Source organism: Tursiops truncatus, chromosome 17 (genome assembly GCF_011762595.2).
Source record: "Tursiops truncatus isolate mTurTru1 chromosome 17, mTurTru1.mat.Y, whole genome shotgun sequence".
In the NCBI taxonomy this organism is placed as follows: domain Eukaryota; kingdom Metazoa; phylum Chordata; class Mammalia; order Artiodactyla; family Delphinidae; genus Tursiops; species Tursiops truncatus.
The window spans coordinates 18,760,634-18,775,972 of record NC_047050.1 but is presented as its reverse complement, the minus strand read 5'-3'; the positions used below and the strand labels follow the sequence as shown (position 1 = coordinate 18,775,972).

The 15,339-nt window shown below is 40.1% G+C and overlaps 1 protein-coding gene across 1 annotated transcript in view; it reads right to left on the bottom strand.

Annotated features, from left to right (window-relative positions):
* The window catches only part of CRISPLD1 (cysteine rich secretory protein LCCL domain containing 1), a 44,658-nt gene extending 32,466 nt beyond the window's left edge, over positions 1–12,192 (bottom strand). The window contains exons 1-2 of the mRNA XM_033842856.2: positions 11,446–12,192; positions 10,190–10,509 (exon numbers count right to left, since the gene is read on the bottom strand). Coding sequence (XP_033698747.1) covers positions 10,190–10,447 — 258 coding nt within the window. The 5' untranslated portion in view covers positions 10,448–10,509; positions 11,446–12,192. The remainder of the gene's footprint in view (positions 1–10,189; positions 10,510–11,445) is intronic.
* Between the last annotated feature and the right edge of the window lie 3,147 nt (positions 12,193–15,339).

Below are 15,339 nucleotides of genomic sequence, written 5' to 3'. Positions count from 1 at the left end.
TCTTGAGGAGTTACTTAGTTCCTTCTCAACTTCCCCACCTTTCGTTCTCTTCCTCCCACTTCAGTGAGACTTCAGGTCATACTCCACCCCTGAAATGACTCTTATCAAAGTCACCGGCAGCCTCCGTGTCCACAAAACCATTGTTGACTTTTCTTCCTCTTACTTCACTCCTCAGCAGTATGGAAGCTGTTGAACTCTCTTCTCCTGGCTTCTGGGACACCAGGGTAGCCTGTCTTTTCCCCCAACCTCACTGACCACTTGTTCTCAGCTTCCTTTGCTAGCTTCTCCTTTCTGCTCAACCTCCATATGTTGCTGGGCCAGGGCTCAATTCAAGGCGTTCAACCTCCGTCCATAAAAATCTTCTCAGATGGTTTTGTTCAGTCAGTTAAGATGGTCCCTAACAGCATCTACATGATTTCCACATTTTTATCTCAAGTCCCACCTCTCCACTGACCATTAAACTCAACTGAGGATGACATGGCATCGCAAGATAAGCTTGGCCAAAAAGAAACGCCTGATTTCATGGCCACCTTCTCCTTTCTGTTTCTCCTCCTGTCTCAACGAATGCTTCAACTATCCACCAACGTGCTTGAGTAAAAATCTAAGATCCTTATCCTTCACCCTTCACATTAAAGCTATCAGAAAACTATCAGCAATACCATCTAAACATACCCTGAAACTACCCACTTCTCTCCATCTTTACCACTGTCACCTTGGTCTCAGTCACTATCATCTCTCACTCAGAAGATACCAGTGGCTTCCTAACTATCTCTCTGCTTTCAGCTGTGACCCTCCTGCAGCTCTCTCTCCATAACATAGAGTAATTTTATGAAACAGGAAATATGACTGGGTCAATCCCTTGCCAAGAATTTTCCAATGACCTTCCGTTTCACTCAAAATAAAATCCAAATTTTTCTTCACCAATGACCCAAAAGGAATTCTCGCCCCTGCTTATATGTCTACTTCATTTTCTAACACTTTCCTCATTTCTAAATAAAATTAAGCCACCCTAGCCTTATTTGTGGTCCCTGAAGACTCCTATCTCATTCCTGACTTAAAGACCTTTTGCCCAGTATTCCTTCTGCTTAGATCTCTGGAGCTTTGTTTAGCTGACTCCTTCTCGTAATTCAGCTCTCAGCTCAAAAGCCACTAACTCAGAGAGGTCTTCCGCAACTGTTTAACATGTTAGCTCCACCTTTATCATTCTCTATCATCTCACTTTGCTTATTTTCATTAGCTTGTTGAACCTTTTACACACTAATGTATGCTTCAGCACCAAAAAACAGTGCCTGGCACAAAAATGCTCAATCAGTAGTTGTTGAATTAAATGTTTTCTAATCACAAATTTATCAATGAGAATAACAAATTGTTTTAATCAATTATAAATGCCTTTCTGTAACTTCTTGAAATTATGAAGACAACAAATACTTAGAAAAATAAGGAAAGGGTTATTAAGCATACTTACTGTAATACCTTCACCAGACAAGTCATTACCACTTCAATTTTCACATTTTCTTCCAATGAACTAAATGTTTTATGTTATATATATATTATATATATATAAAAGACATAATAACATATAAAACGAGCATAGATTTATGCTAGTTTCATAAACTTTAATTCAATTAGTCAAAATCATCAAAAATACGAGAATTTAAATTTTAAATCATGTACCGTTATGTGGTTGTATAAATTCCTAAAAGAAGTAAGTGAAAGAACAAAGCTGAACGAGAGCAAAGAATGTTCTTGAACTAAACGTCACTCTTAATTGTGATTATAAATGATTATAAATGACCACGTTTGCTTTTAATGAAGGCATTCAGTAAAGGTAACTACAGAAACAATTAAGCTAAGAAACTGCATTTTCCTACTGACCATAATTATAAGTTTGGGATATGTTCCCTAACTAAACTACCTCTTCTAAAACTAAGTTAAAACTTTTGGTTAGAAGAGAGTTAAGGCTGCAGAGCCCACCTGGCCCAGAGGAGGTGGTTCATTCTTCCTTGAACCATCCTAGGACCACTATGATGCCACCCTAACTGTTTTATCAGACCTCCAGTGTGGCCTCCATATCTCAAAATTCAAGGGTCCTCATTTTACTTGATCTTTGTAAGCAACATTTAACAGAGTTGATAATCCTTTCTGCCTTTCTTCACTTGGTTTTCAGGACACGTTGCTTCCCTGGTTTTCTTCCTGGTCCTCCATTCCCTTTGCTGCGGCTCCTCTCCTTCCCTACGTCTACACTGCAAAGTATGTCGAGGGCTCACTTCTTGAACATTTCTTCTTTCTGTACTCATTCCCTTGATGATCTCATCTCTTCTACTGCCTTTAAATACCATCTAAATTCTGATGAATCCTAACTGTATGGTCCAGATTAGACTATATATATCTAATTGCATACATGACAAATTCACTTGGATATTTAAGGGAAATCTTAAATTTAATCTATCCAAAATTGAGCTCCATCTTTCTCTACCAAAAGCTGGTCTATCCACATCCTTTCCTGTCTTAAAAAATGGTAACTCCAATACTTCCAGTTCCTCAGGCAATATCTGTACAGCCACACCCCACATCCAAAATCTGTCTGTGTTACCTCCAAGATGGAATAAAATCCCAACAACACACTCCATGATGGTGCAACTGGTACTTAATGAACAGGAACTGGGCCACTGACCTGTTCTGCTAAAGTTCTCACCTTCTCTTGTTTTTAGGGGGGGTGGGAGAATAGACTGGAGGTGAGGGCAGACCACGTGGAGAAACAGCAAGCACCTTTATCCTGGGAAGCAAGGAGGCAGAGTTTGCTTCCACCTCCTCTCATCTCTTGGAATTGGGTTGGCAAAATGGGTATCAGTAACCTGCTGATTTCTAGAATCTCTGTAACCTCTGTAATCTCTGTCAGTACAAGCTGAAAGTTCCCCATCGATATTTAAACCAGAATGGAAACTGCCACCAGTTTTCAAAAACCGCAGCCAGGGCTTGGGTGGGTTTAGACCTTGCACCAGATGCAGTAACTCCCAGCCTATTGGCTGCCTGGCTGGCCAAGTCAATTGCACTAGTCTTGCAACAAGGCTTCCTTGAATTTATCAATATTGATGTCATGACTACAAAGGAGTTTCAGTGTGGATTCACACCATGCCACTTCTCTTCACCTTCAAGGCTACCATCCCACTCCTAGCCACCATCAGTTGCTGGAATGATTGTTGCAATAGCCTCGAATCCCTGCTCACACCATTGCCCCACCTCCCACCACTTTAAAGTCTGTTCTCAACAAACCAAATCGATTCTGAGTAAGTATAAGTAAGACCGTGATATTCCTCTGTTCAAATGGCTCAAATGGCTTGCCACTCAGACTCAGAGTGAGTCTTTAAAATGACTACAGTGATGTGTATCTGTTCTCCTCAGATAAAGCTCTGACCTCATTTTCTGCATTACTTCCACACTCACTCTGTGTCAGCCACAAGGGCCCCCTGGCTGAGTTGGGATATGAGGATCTTTACACCTATTCCAGGAAAGGAAGAATGTTTGTTATGTTTACTGCTGGGTCCTAGACAGTGCCTGGCATTTGATAAATTCCTAATACCTGCTGAATGAAGGAATAAGCAACAATAACAATTTTAAAATTTTGTGACACTTTTCTGGCTCTGGGTGTTCCACTCTCCTAATGAAACTGCTTGTCGTCTCTTGCCTTTCTAAGATCCTAGGTTTGCTGCTTACATTTAATGAGGAATCTTAATCTCCTGGAACTCCAGGGTAGTAGAACTGAGCTACAATGTCACTACTAAATTCAGTAGAACTGAGCTATAATGTCACTCTCTTCCTATAGGTACTGCCATCTACAGTGGAACTTCCAAAAAGGAAACTACATTAAAGTCTCAATGTCTTTAAAAAAACAAACAAACAAAAAAACAAACAACTATGTATCAAATTAAGGTTTTGAAAACTTTTCAATTCAGTAGAGGAATAAACAAAACATAGCTTTATTGTATCTAAACAACATTAGTGAAGTAAACATTAGTGAAGTAAAATAAAAACACTTTAAGAAAATTAAATGTTATTTTAAATATAGAATAAACTTTAAATAAGAATAACATTCTTTGAAGCAAGAAAGATATTTCATGTACCTCTAAGTGCATATGGATTATACTGTACGTCATTAAGAGATGCAAATATTTAACTTTTGAAAGCTACCAGACAAGTGCCAGTATACAGAGAGAAGAATCATTGTTTTAGGAATCAAGAGTTGCAATAAAACCTTCCTGATAGTGAATTCCTGCCACTTTTAGCAAGATGAGAAATGTGTAGACACTGAGCTTTGGTAAATAAGTTATGATGCCATCATTTCATTCTCTGCATTTATTCTGGATATATGTCATTGGTGGCAAATAATGTCAGAAAATGTGAAGTTATGAGAGTTGTTTTGTGAGAGCAACTCACAAGCTAAAAATCACTTTTTCAGGCTTGGATTCATGCTACAGAAAGTCAGAAATAGGGCAGAACTCAGACTAGCATCACCCTGTTCAGCAAACTAGGTTATCCCCTGTCCAGTTTCTGGAATTATCTGCTGCACTGAAGCACAGAAGAAAAATATCTGGATTTCCAGTGTTAAGCATGACCATATAAAGAATATATGTGACAACTGGAACTAAGCCATTGTTTGCATCAATATGTACCATGGACTGCAAGTACCACTGGCTATTTGGCTTGGAGCCTCTGGTTGCCCAGCAAAAGGATAAATATCCAGATATATTTTGTTCTACATTTGGAAAAATGCTGTGCAAAGTTTCTGCCCCTAGTCTCACCATATATGAAGTGAGAGCAAGCAGGCACAGAGCAGAGTATCTGTCAACGGGGGGATGGTGGTGGTGGGATGAACTGGGAGATTGAGATTGACATATATACACTAATATGTATAAAATAGACAACTAATAAGAACCTGCTGTATAAAAAATAAATAAAATTAAAATTAAAAAACAGTTCTCTAAAAGACATGGAAATAGTTATAATATTGGAAAATGGCTTATATAATTAGCATGATATAATGACACATGTCATTTTTAGGTAACGTGTCCTTATGTTGCTAAAATACATTCTAGACTTAGGTACGCTTTCTATCACAGTGAGCTATTTTGGATTTTAGCCAATCAATAAGTTTTAGAGGCTCTATTAAAAATTTGTTAGAAGGGGTAAATACTCATTAATTTAATTATGTAATTAAATGATTATTTAAATTTATTTAAATTAATTTATTATTTAAATTCCAGAGCATTTGAGTATTATCTCAGCAGCTCTATATTACAGGACGATTTTTAGTATAGCATGAATATTTAAAAAAAAAATCCTGGATTATTTATTCCTTCATCTCTGGTATTTCCAGTTTCCATGTCACTATCTCTGGTGTTGGTGATATCCTACCTTCCAGAACTTTTATTATTTTAATTCCCCTTTCTCACCTGTCTTTCATATTTATCTCATATATAATCTTACCTATTCTTCCATCCCTCCCTTTATTCAACACATATTTACTATCACTCAGCAATGTTCAGTCAACAAATATTTACTGAGTACTTCTTTGCATCAGGCACAGGGTTATAAATATAAGCAGGGTACATCCTTACCCTTCTAGGAATTCAGTTTTGGAAAGGGAAATAGACACGTATATATCGAATTGCAACAAAATTTCAATACTATAAATAGGCTTGAATAAAATACTTTAGGAGCACAGAAGGAGTGGGGCAGGGGAATGAGCGCATCAGAGGAAGCTTTACAGAAAGACAGAGTCTGAGCGCACTCTTGAATTTGTCAGGAGGAGACAGGATGCACAGGCATTCCGGGCACAGAGGAAACTGAACTAGCAAAGAGGCACAGAGGCATGAGGAACACCACCATCTCTAAGAACAGTGTATATTTTAAGTGTGAACACAGATTCAAAGATACGCAACGGAGTTGAGGCTATGGGGCATACTGGGCTAGACCTTTTGTAAGTTATTCAAGGTGCGCTTCAGCTTGCGAGCAGCCAGAAGTTCACAGAAGCTTTGGGCAGCTGAGTGACCACCAGAGATTTGTCTGAGGGAAAAGACAGACTGAATAACAGAGAGGAAGGCGGACTAAAGTAGAAATAAAGTAGGACTAGACGGTACAGTCCATTGCAGGGGAAGCTGCGGTACCCATCACGAGGACGGTGGAGGAGGGTGAGACCGCGAGCATCCGTTAGGATGAAACAGAAGACGTGGATTCAAAAGACATTTCTGAGGCAGAATCTAGAGAATCTGGCAAGTAACTGTGTATTTATGTTTGTGCGTGAATTTTACGTGGAAGTGGGTAGGGGGAATGAGAGCAAGGCAGCAGCTGAGGATGTGCCCAGTTTTCTTTTTGTTTGTTTGTCTTCTGTTTAGAGAGGACTAAGCCGATGTCCATGACATCCAGGGAGAAAAGTAGGACCGTGGGCAAGGATGGAACAAAAGCAGCTCATTTGCTTTTTAGAAATCTTAAACTTGAAGTAACTGGGGAGTCAAATTACATGGAGAGGACCCAGTGGGCAGTAGGAAATAGGAAAACAATGCTCAAAGAGGACAGTTGGATGGAGTGTCAACTACAGAGCCATCAATATACGGATGGTATTTAAAGTCAAAGGAGTAGATAAAGTCCTGTAGGAAGGGAGAAGGCCGAAAGTAAAACCGTTGGGGCCAAAAGTAAAGTTTTAAGAGATGAACAGCAAACAAGAATATGCTGAAGAAATAACCAGAAAAATAAAAGAACCAAGTGATGGGGTCAAAACCCATGGAAAGCAAAGGCTTGAAGAAAACTAAGAGTGTGCTCAACAGGGTCAAATCTCTTACCTCATTGCAGCCTGTGGGTTTTATATTCCTACATCGATTTTACCGATGAGAAAAGCAATGCCCAAAATGATTGCTGACCGTCAGACTTCGCATACCAGTAAGCAGCAGAGACAACACGAGAACCTAGGTCCAGCGCCAGTGTTTTTTCCTCAAAAATCCATTGCCTCTTCAGTAACAGCTTCATTTGATGACCTAAAAGCCCCAGTTTTCAATGTATCCTAAGTTAAATGCTGGTAATCTCTCTCCTTAAGTTCACTGGTTTCTATCATTAACAACTCGTTTCTCCCCTTCCTGATTCTGCCACAGGGCTTTGCTTCCATCAACCTATTCTGCTTCTAGTTTCCTACAACCAGCCTGCCACTTACTCCATGTGTGTTGGTTCCTCTTCTTCTAACTGAGAAATGGCCTCCACTCTTGCCCACAATTTGTGGTCCTGATCACCTTCCAGGAACAACATAAACCTCATCTTCCCCACTGATTAACTCTCTCGCTTAGGAATATTCCTAAATTATTCTCCATTATTCTGTGCTCCCCTGGCATTATTCACACATGTGAACAAAGAACCCTGTGTCCTTGCTCACTTGAAAATTTTCAAATATGTCTATTCTTTCTTCTCAATCAGCCTATAAGCTCTTCAAGGGAAGAGGTGGCCTTGCAGAAGCCATTTTTAACCCTATTAAATGAGCATTAGAGTACGGGTAGCATTGTGATGTTAATAAACGTGGATGTGACTTGGCTGCCGGAGTTCAAGCACAAAGAGTACACTAAAATGAGCACCAAATGTAAATAAGGTAACTGGCTATGCAAATTTTTAACAAAATATGACACATAGAGTGTAAATGGCCAAAAGTGGTGGCACTTATCATAGGGCATTGCAGATTTTATAGGAAGTGGCTCTTTAGTTAGTTTTTAATTTTGTTTTATCAAAATAAATACACTTTAAACAACTATTTGAACAAATTTTGTTTTCACGGGTTGATCTACATCTGTACTTCCATTATTAATATGTAAGATATAAACCAACAGTATTTCAAATAAAACAGTATTGTTCATTTAGACTTTCCCATAAATATGTTTTCTAGAAAATGTGTTCCAGTACTACCACTGGGAAATAAACTCCTCTGCAGCCCAGTTATTGGCCAGGACATAGTTCCAGTACTAACAGTATCTAAGGGCAACACAACATAAACCCTGGCTGGTTTCTGAATCTACATTTCAAGGACAGAATGAAACCAGTGAAACTAAAAAGAAACTCATATAAACATCTTAGACCAGACATCATACAATAGGCAGTTATTTTCTTTGGAAGTCAGACATGAAAACAAATCACAGAATGTTCTTTCATTATTCCCATATTACTTAAAACACACACAAATATTCTCAGATTTCTTTTTGCGGGTTTAAACTCTCAAGTTCTTCCTTATTTTAAATAAAAAGCAACTGAATACCTATCCACATGGAATAAGCACACAGTGGCCTACTTGGAAAAGCCCCATAACTGGCTCTCTCTGTTTGAAAGCTCACAGATGAAGAAGTCATAGAATTTTGTACTTTGAACAAACACTTTAAAATACACAAAAATCAGAAATGTGAGACATTACAGATGTCATATCGTGCACAGAATTTTGAAAAGAGCGAACAAGTTCGTCAGATATTCTATTTAAACAGTATAAGGAGACATAAAATTGGTTATATGTCTTAGTAACATGTACTGGGACCTTGTAATTGCAATACGCCTGATAATGAGCTAAACTTTACACAGGTCATCTCATTCCTCACATAATCCTCACAACAACCCTCTGAGGTGAGTGCATGTGCTAGACATGAAGAAACTGAAGTAAAGGGAAATTTATAAGTTGCCTACAGTCACCTAGCTAGTATCAGTGCCAGAATTTAAACCCTGATGGCCTGATGTTTGGGCCCTGATTCTTAATCTCTGATGAGTTCTCTTGAGTGCTACCTACTTTCTTTAGGGTAAAATATTTTGCTAGAAAAAGTTAAAATAATATAATGAAATATTCTGTAATGGGTAATGTTACCTTAGAATTTCCATGTTTCATGAAAGTTACCTAAATAGAGAATACCTATCAAAACTAATGTAAGTGCAAAAATAAAAGTAAAAACCAGAATGTGTTCAAATTAACTGTACCCTGCAATGTGTCCAAAGGAGAAATGTTAGCACCACTGTTCCTTAAGTTTCCGGTCACCAATGATTATTATCAGCCTTTGCTAGTGCATTCCTAATTCATGCAAGTAGTATAGATTTTTGAATTTTTTTCTGAATATTTAGGGTATGAAGTATGCTAATATTAATGAGTTATAGTCTTACAAGAGTAACAACTAATAGTCTTTAAAAAGTAATTTTGTTTCCCCAACTTGCTAATTTACTCTGAGTGAATATAAGGTTATTATGGATAAGTCACATATTTTTATTTAATCCTTCACCCAGGCTTATTTTCACACATCAAAGTTCACAAACAAATCCAGAAGAAGAAAAAAAAGCCATTGCCAAAGTATTCCTTAACAAAAAGCAACCACAGAAATGTACACTTTACAATATGTCATTTACATACTTCTAAGAAACAATGGACCATTAGAAATGATATAGTTTGCAAGGCAGAAATAGAGATACAGATGGAGAGAACAAACGTATGGACACCAAAGGGGGTAAATTAGGGGGTGGTGTGGTGGTGGTGTGATGAACTGGGAGATTGGGATTGATATATATACACTAATATGTATAAAATGGATAATTAATAACAACCTGCTGTATAAAAAAATAATAAAATAAAATTCAAAAAAAATGTAGGAAAAAAGGTAATATGGGGGCATTAGACAGTTAATAAAAATACTCTTTTCTAGAAAAAAAAAGAAATGACATATATCTATATCTATCTACCTATCTATCCGTATATGTATATCAGCCATCTGGAAAGCATCTTCAAATTACTGATCCTTGATTTTTTTCAGATCCACCATTCATAAGAAGATTCCATCGGTTAGGAATTAGGAAACAATTATTCTAAGTCACTTAAAAGCAAATACACCAACCATCAGCACTTTCAGGATAGGAATCTTTCTCCTAAGAGTAGAATTTAAAGTACTTAGTAGGAACATTAGACCTAAAGGTATTTACTTCTACTCTGAAATTCAAAGAGCTCTTAGAATGAAAGGAGCACTAATAAAAGAGTATGCGGAAGAAGAGACTCTTGAAGAAAATCTTTTTTTTCTTCTGAAATTTTATAGAGGACGAATAGTAAAAGGTTAAATACTAGCATGATGGAATTTAACCATGGAAGCTAAAAGCATTATTAAACATTTCTATGTACATACCATTTGAAAATTTTTCTTACCATATACTCCATATTAGAGGCTGCTGGATACACCTGACTTCGTAACTTATTATGAAGGTCCAGGATACTCTGCATGTCATTGTCCGTGATGGCCCTTTTCCCTCTTTGCTTTGCCATCCACCACTCACCATCCTCATCCATGTACTTTTCCAAAAGTTTGTCCAATAAAGTGGCATTAGGAACCACCATGGCTGGAATTGCTCTGGCCATGAATAGCACTGTGGTTACTCTGAGCCACTCCCGCGCAGTACACTTCATAATGAATGATCTCAGGATGTCCCCGGGAAAAGCTCCAAGAAAGGTTCTTCCACTCCGTCTGGCTATAAGGACATGCAGTGTAATTAGGATGAAAATCCCAGCAGATATTAATTTTCTAATAACAAAACTAATCCAACAGTTACAAAGGGATGGAGCCAGTTTGATTTGTTTATACAATGCCAGCAAATGGACATGCACTTTTTGAAATAAATTTTCTCCCATCCATTTTTCCTCCAGAGGACTTTTCACAATTGTTTCCACAAAATAGACAGCAACATTTTCCAAGATAATGTGCATGACGCCAAAAATAAATGGCAAAAGTAACCGAGAGGAGCCAAAGCTTGAAAATAATTTCTGAATTACAAAGCTTTAAATGGCTAGATATTACATACAGCCTGCAAAGGGTATGATGTCCCTAGAATGTTTTATCAATCAATCCAGAGCTTCACGTTTCTCTCTCTGTTTTAAGGTATTATCTCAAGTGTCCCATCTCTGGTTCAGAATGTCAACGAAATTATGAAATTGAGGGTGAATGTTGTAAAGAGGTACAAACTGTTATTCACACATATATCCATGGGTACTTCTAGAGGGACCCCTGAATTAATGCGAGTGAATAGTTACGGTCGCTGGGGGAAGTCTCTTCTTATACAGCCACAGGTCAAGAAGAAAATCTTTATTTCCTAGAAAGTGTGTGCCTAACCTGTGGTCCGCACCCGATAAATCCAACAGTACGCGGGCAGCTTCACAGCCTCTCCTCCCACCCGCCGCAGGCGCGCACTGTTCACTTAACCTAAACCAAAGGGCGCGACGGGAGGAGGTGAAACTCACAAACTCAGAAGGAGCTCCCACAAATCTCCACCGTGGCTGCTTTCCGAGCAGCCCACCCACCCTCAGTGGCCGACCATTCTCTGCACGTTGATTTTTTATTTTTTTTAAGTAGAGTTTAAGAAGCCAAAAGTAGATTGGAGAAGGCGGTGCGGTTTTAGAAATGCCCTTACCTCTCCAGCGTGAAGTTCCCTACGAGAGCTGAGCCGAACAAGACGGCCGGCTTCCCGCAGCCCGCACGCACGACTGCACATAGACAGCCCGGTTCGGGCAGGACCCGGGCACGGCGCGTCCTCGGGCGACGGGGGCGCTGCCTGCAGGGGGACGTGGGCCCCGGCCTCCGCGGCTCCTCCCTGGACCTGGAAAGAGGAGCAGGCAAAAAGTGCTCCAAAGTTAAGAGCCCGAGGCTGGGGCGGAACAGCGGCTGCCCGGTTAGCTCTCCAGGGTGGGCGCCCGAGCTTCTCGGAGCCTTATCAGTCGGCGCGAGGGGCGGGGACCCGGGCCGGGCTGGGCGGCGAAGGCTGGAGACGACCTCGCTCCCCCGCTCGGTGCAGCCGCCCCGCGCAGAGCCAGGCGCCGAGCGCTTCCGCCGCTTCCTCGAGCTCCCGGGCATTTATTGCGGTCCTAGCGCGCGCGCACGTGACGTGAGCTCCCCCTCCTCGCCCACCCCACCTCTGCCCGGCCCTGGACGGGGGCCCGCGGCGGGAGCGACGAGAGGCCGCCCTGCTTCTCCCCACGCCCCTCACCCCTCGGCCCAGCGAAGCCGGGACACTTGGCCTTTGTGCGTGTGCTTTGGGCTTCAGGGACCCGGGCGTGGAAGGTCTGGACCCTGTGGGAGGCGTATGCAAGGAGGCCCCCAAGTCCTTCCGCCCCTCACAGCTCCCCTGCTTTCAGAGGTCCTTCTCCTAGTTCCTTCCTGACTCGATGCTAAAATGGCTCTAACAACCCTTACAGAAAAGGAGCTGCCCCCTAGAGGGCCTGCGGAGAGGGTGGAGGTGGGGTTAACACGTTGGGTTTTGGAGATTTAGAAGGAGAACTGGGGCGGGAAGAGGGGACTGGGGAGAAGGTAGCCTGGGGAGCAGAAGTCTTATCCTTTTATTTTCTCCAGGGCATCACTTCCATTATCAAGACCCATTGTCTAGAATTGGGAAGTTGTTCTTTTTGGCTCCGTTAAAACCTTGATGATGATGACCAAATGGGGAAGAGGTTTCATAGAATGGTGGGTGATCTGTGACTCAGGATTACCTGACAGTTGAGAGCTCCACTTCATGCATAAAATGCGTTGCATTCGGGTCCTAAGGTGACCACAGAACTTTTTTTTTTTTTTCCTAATGATGTAATCATTTATGGAGTTGATATGAAGGGTAGCCTCAGTTAATTTATCAGCGCTACCTTGACAGGAATTCAAAATCCAAACCTAGAACTGATAGTGAACTGAGTCAGTTTCGCTGTTGTTCATGCTATACTTGGAAGTAGGAAAATTACTCATTTTAAATTCACAAAGGCTCACCCTAATTAATGTGGTGCTCTTCTACAGGTATGTTTTTTATTAAGCATGTATTTAATTTACTTACCTTTGCTTCCCTTCTGTAGTGAGCCATGAACTCAATTTCTTTTTCTCTAAATGCTAGCGTCTATGGCCTATGGTCAAAGAAAGTAAAACATTCTGATAGTAATTCCCAAATCATCCCAAGTTGCAACCTGTCTCTTTCCACACCACCCGTTTACACTTTATCAGATCAAAAAATTCAAATCTAAGCCCCTGGTGAATGTGAGACCTTCCTTCATCTCACAATACAGAAAAGAGACAAAAGGGAAACATGACCTATCAGAAGGGCACAGAAAGTGAAGTTTTGGTGCACGTACCACTTTCATAGGTGTAATTTTGCAATTTTGTAGCAGCTTAAGCACAAAAAAAAGACTGACATTTGCACTTTTCAGAGTTACTTATAACTCTCATGCATTGGTTTTCCTTCCTGGAAACTGATGGAAGACCCCAAAGTATGTGGTAAAAGAACTGTCATTTGTCATATCGGATGAAGAACATGTTTATATACTGAAATTTTAATGTGGTATTGAAAAGTATACTGAGTATCAAATAAAAAAACAGTTAAAAGTAATAACATTACTTGAAACATTTTCAAAGAGAATTTAAGTTGTGAAGAAGGGAATTGAGATGCTAAGAAATGAAAAATGCACTGACTCTTGAATGTTTCTATCATAAACCTTTCCACACAATATACAAATCAGACACCTAAAGGCTTACATTAAAGAAAATTAGATTTGGTTTTAAGGTTTTAATGCCAAAACTTTCTCCAGGTAAGGAAAAAAAAAAGTTTGTATTCCTTGTCTCAGTGTTTCTGTCGGCTTCCAATTTGGTACTGCAGGTCATATTTTTATATAAAAGAATTAAACATTCACAATATTAAGTATTAACACTTCAATAATACATCGTGTCATGTCTGATTTAATATATATGCTGAAAATGTCATCTTCAAGAGTAATCAAACACAATATCCTGGAATACTCAAAGATGATAGTGTTCACTTTTTAATTTGTTGTTGAGAAATCTGTGTGTAGACAGAAGAAAATGTCACAGAATTCATGTAAAAGGGGCACTCTGGTTTGTGGCTAAGGCTGTTACTTATAAAGCCACAGTCGCTTTTAGCATTACTACTTTCTTGTGGCAGACACTGTTGGTTGCCTAACCCAAAACCAGCCTCCCACCCCCTTTCTTCCAAGCCCATAGCCTCCAATTCACTGGGGGTGTTTGCCCTCTCACATCCTCTCAAACTGGCATCCTTAGGAGGTGAATGTTGATTGGTCAAAGGCAATCATCACACTCCATCTATGCTACCAGTAATTGACTTAGCATGGGCTTGCCTTGCAACCTTGGCTACTGAAAAAAAGGAAGAAATCTGCTTGGGGGTGAAGAGAGGGTTGGCAAGGGTTTTCTTTTGTGATAAAAAGATGCAAAAAGAGGAAATGTGCCTTCAGGCACTGATGTATCAGTTTGTGAAATTGAAAGATGCACCTGTTGTTGTGCAAAGAGGGACAAGCCTGAAGACAGACTTATCACCTTGGCTGAGCAGAAAGGCAGATAGTGCCTGAGTCTCCCTGACACTGAACAATCATTGAACACCTAGCCTCTGTTTTTCTAGCCATAAAAAGCAGTAAATGTATTGTTTAAGCCACACTGACTTGGGAATTCAGTTACTTGCAGCTTAAAGCATTCTAATAGATACATTTCTACAAAGAAGATACTTTCCTCTGGCAATGTCATGTTTTCTCCATGCTGCTGCTGCTATTATGTTCTGCTCATGTGCATACTTAGGAATTATCTTTAAGTATATTCTTATGTGTTTTTTCTATCCCCATGATTGCAAACTCGGGTATATATTCATCTCTGGGTATTTCACCCACTGTATAGTTTCATGACCTCAAACCTCAATCTCAGACTGAGGCACACTGGGCTTCTCTGGCGGCGCAGTGGTTGAGAGTTCGCCTGCCGATGCAGGGGACACGGGTTATTGCCCAGGTCCGGGAAGATCCCACATGCCGTGGAGCGGCTGGGCCCGTGAGCCATGGCCGCTGAGCCTGCGTGTCCGGAGCCTGTGCTCCACAACGGTGAGAGGCCCACGTACCGCAAAAAAAAAAAAAAAAACTGAGGCACACTGACTGTTCTATCACCATATTGTTAGTAAATCCATCTTCCACTGGAGGATGTAAGAATAGAATTTGTGTTATGTTTCGTGAGGTGGAATCAGTGTAGTACAATGTTTTAAAGCATGTAATTTTAAATTAAGATGCCCGAGTTAGTTTCATGACGTGTCACTAGTCCTTCGACCTTGATTATGCTACTTGGCCTCTACCAGCCCTGGATCCTTTTCCCTTTAAAGAAAATAATAACTGTAGCTATCTCACTGTTTCACTTTGTGTATTAAGATTAGTTAATACATGGAAGCACTTAAAACAGGTAAACAGAAAGTACCCAATAAGAGTTAAATATTATTATTATGAGAACTAAAGTAGAGGATTTATAGTTGCTATTTTATAAACTCAATGGG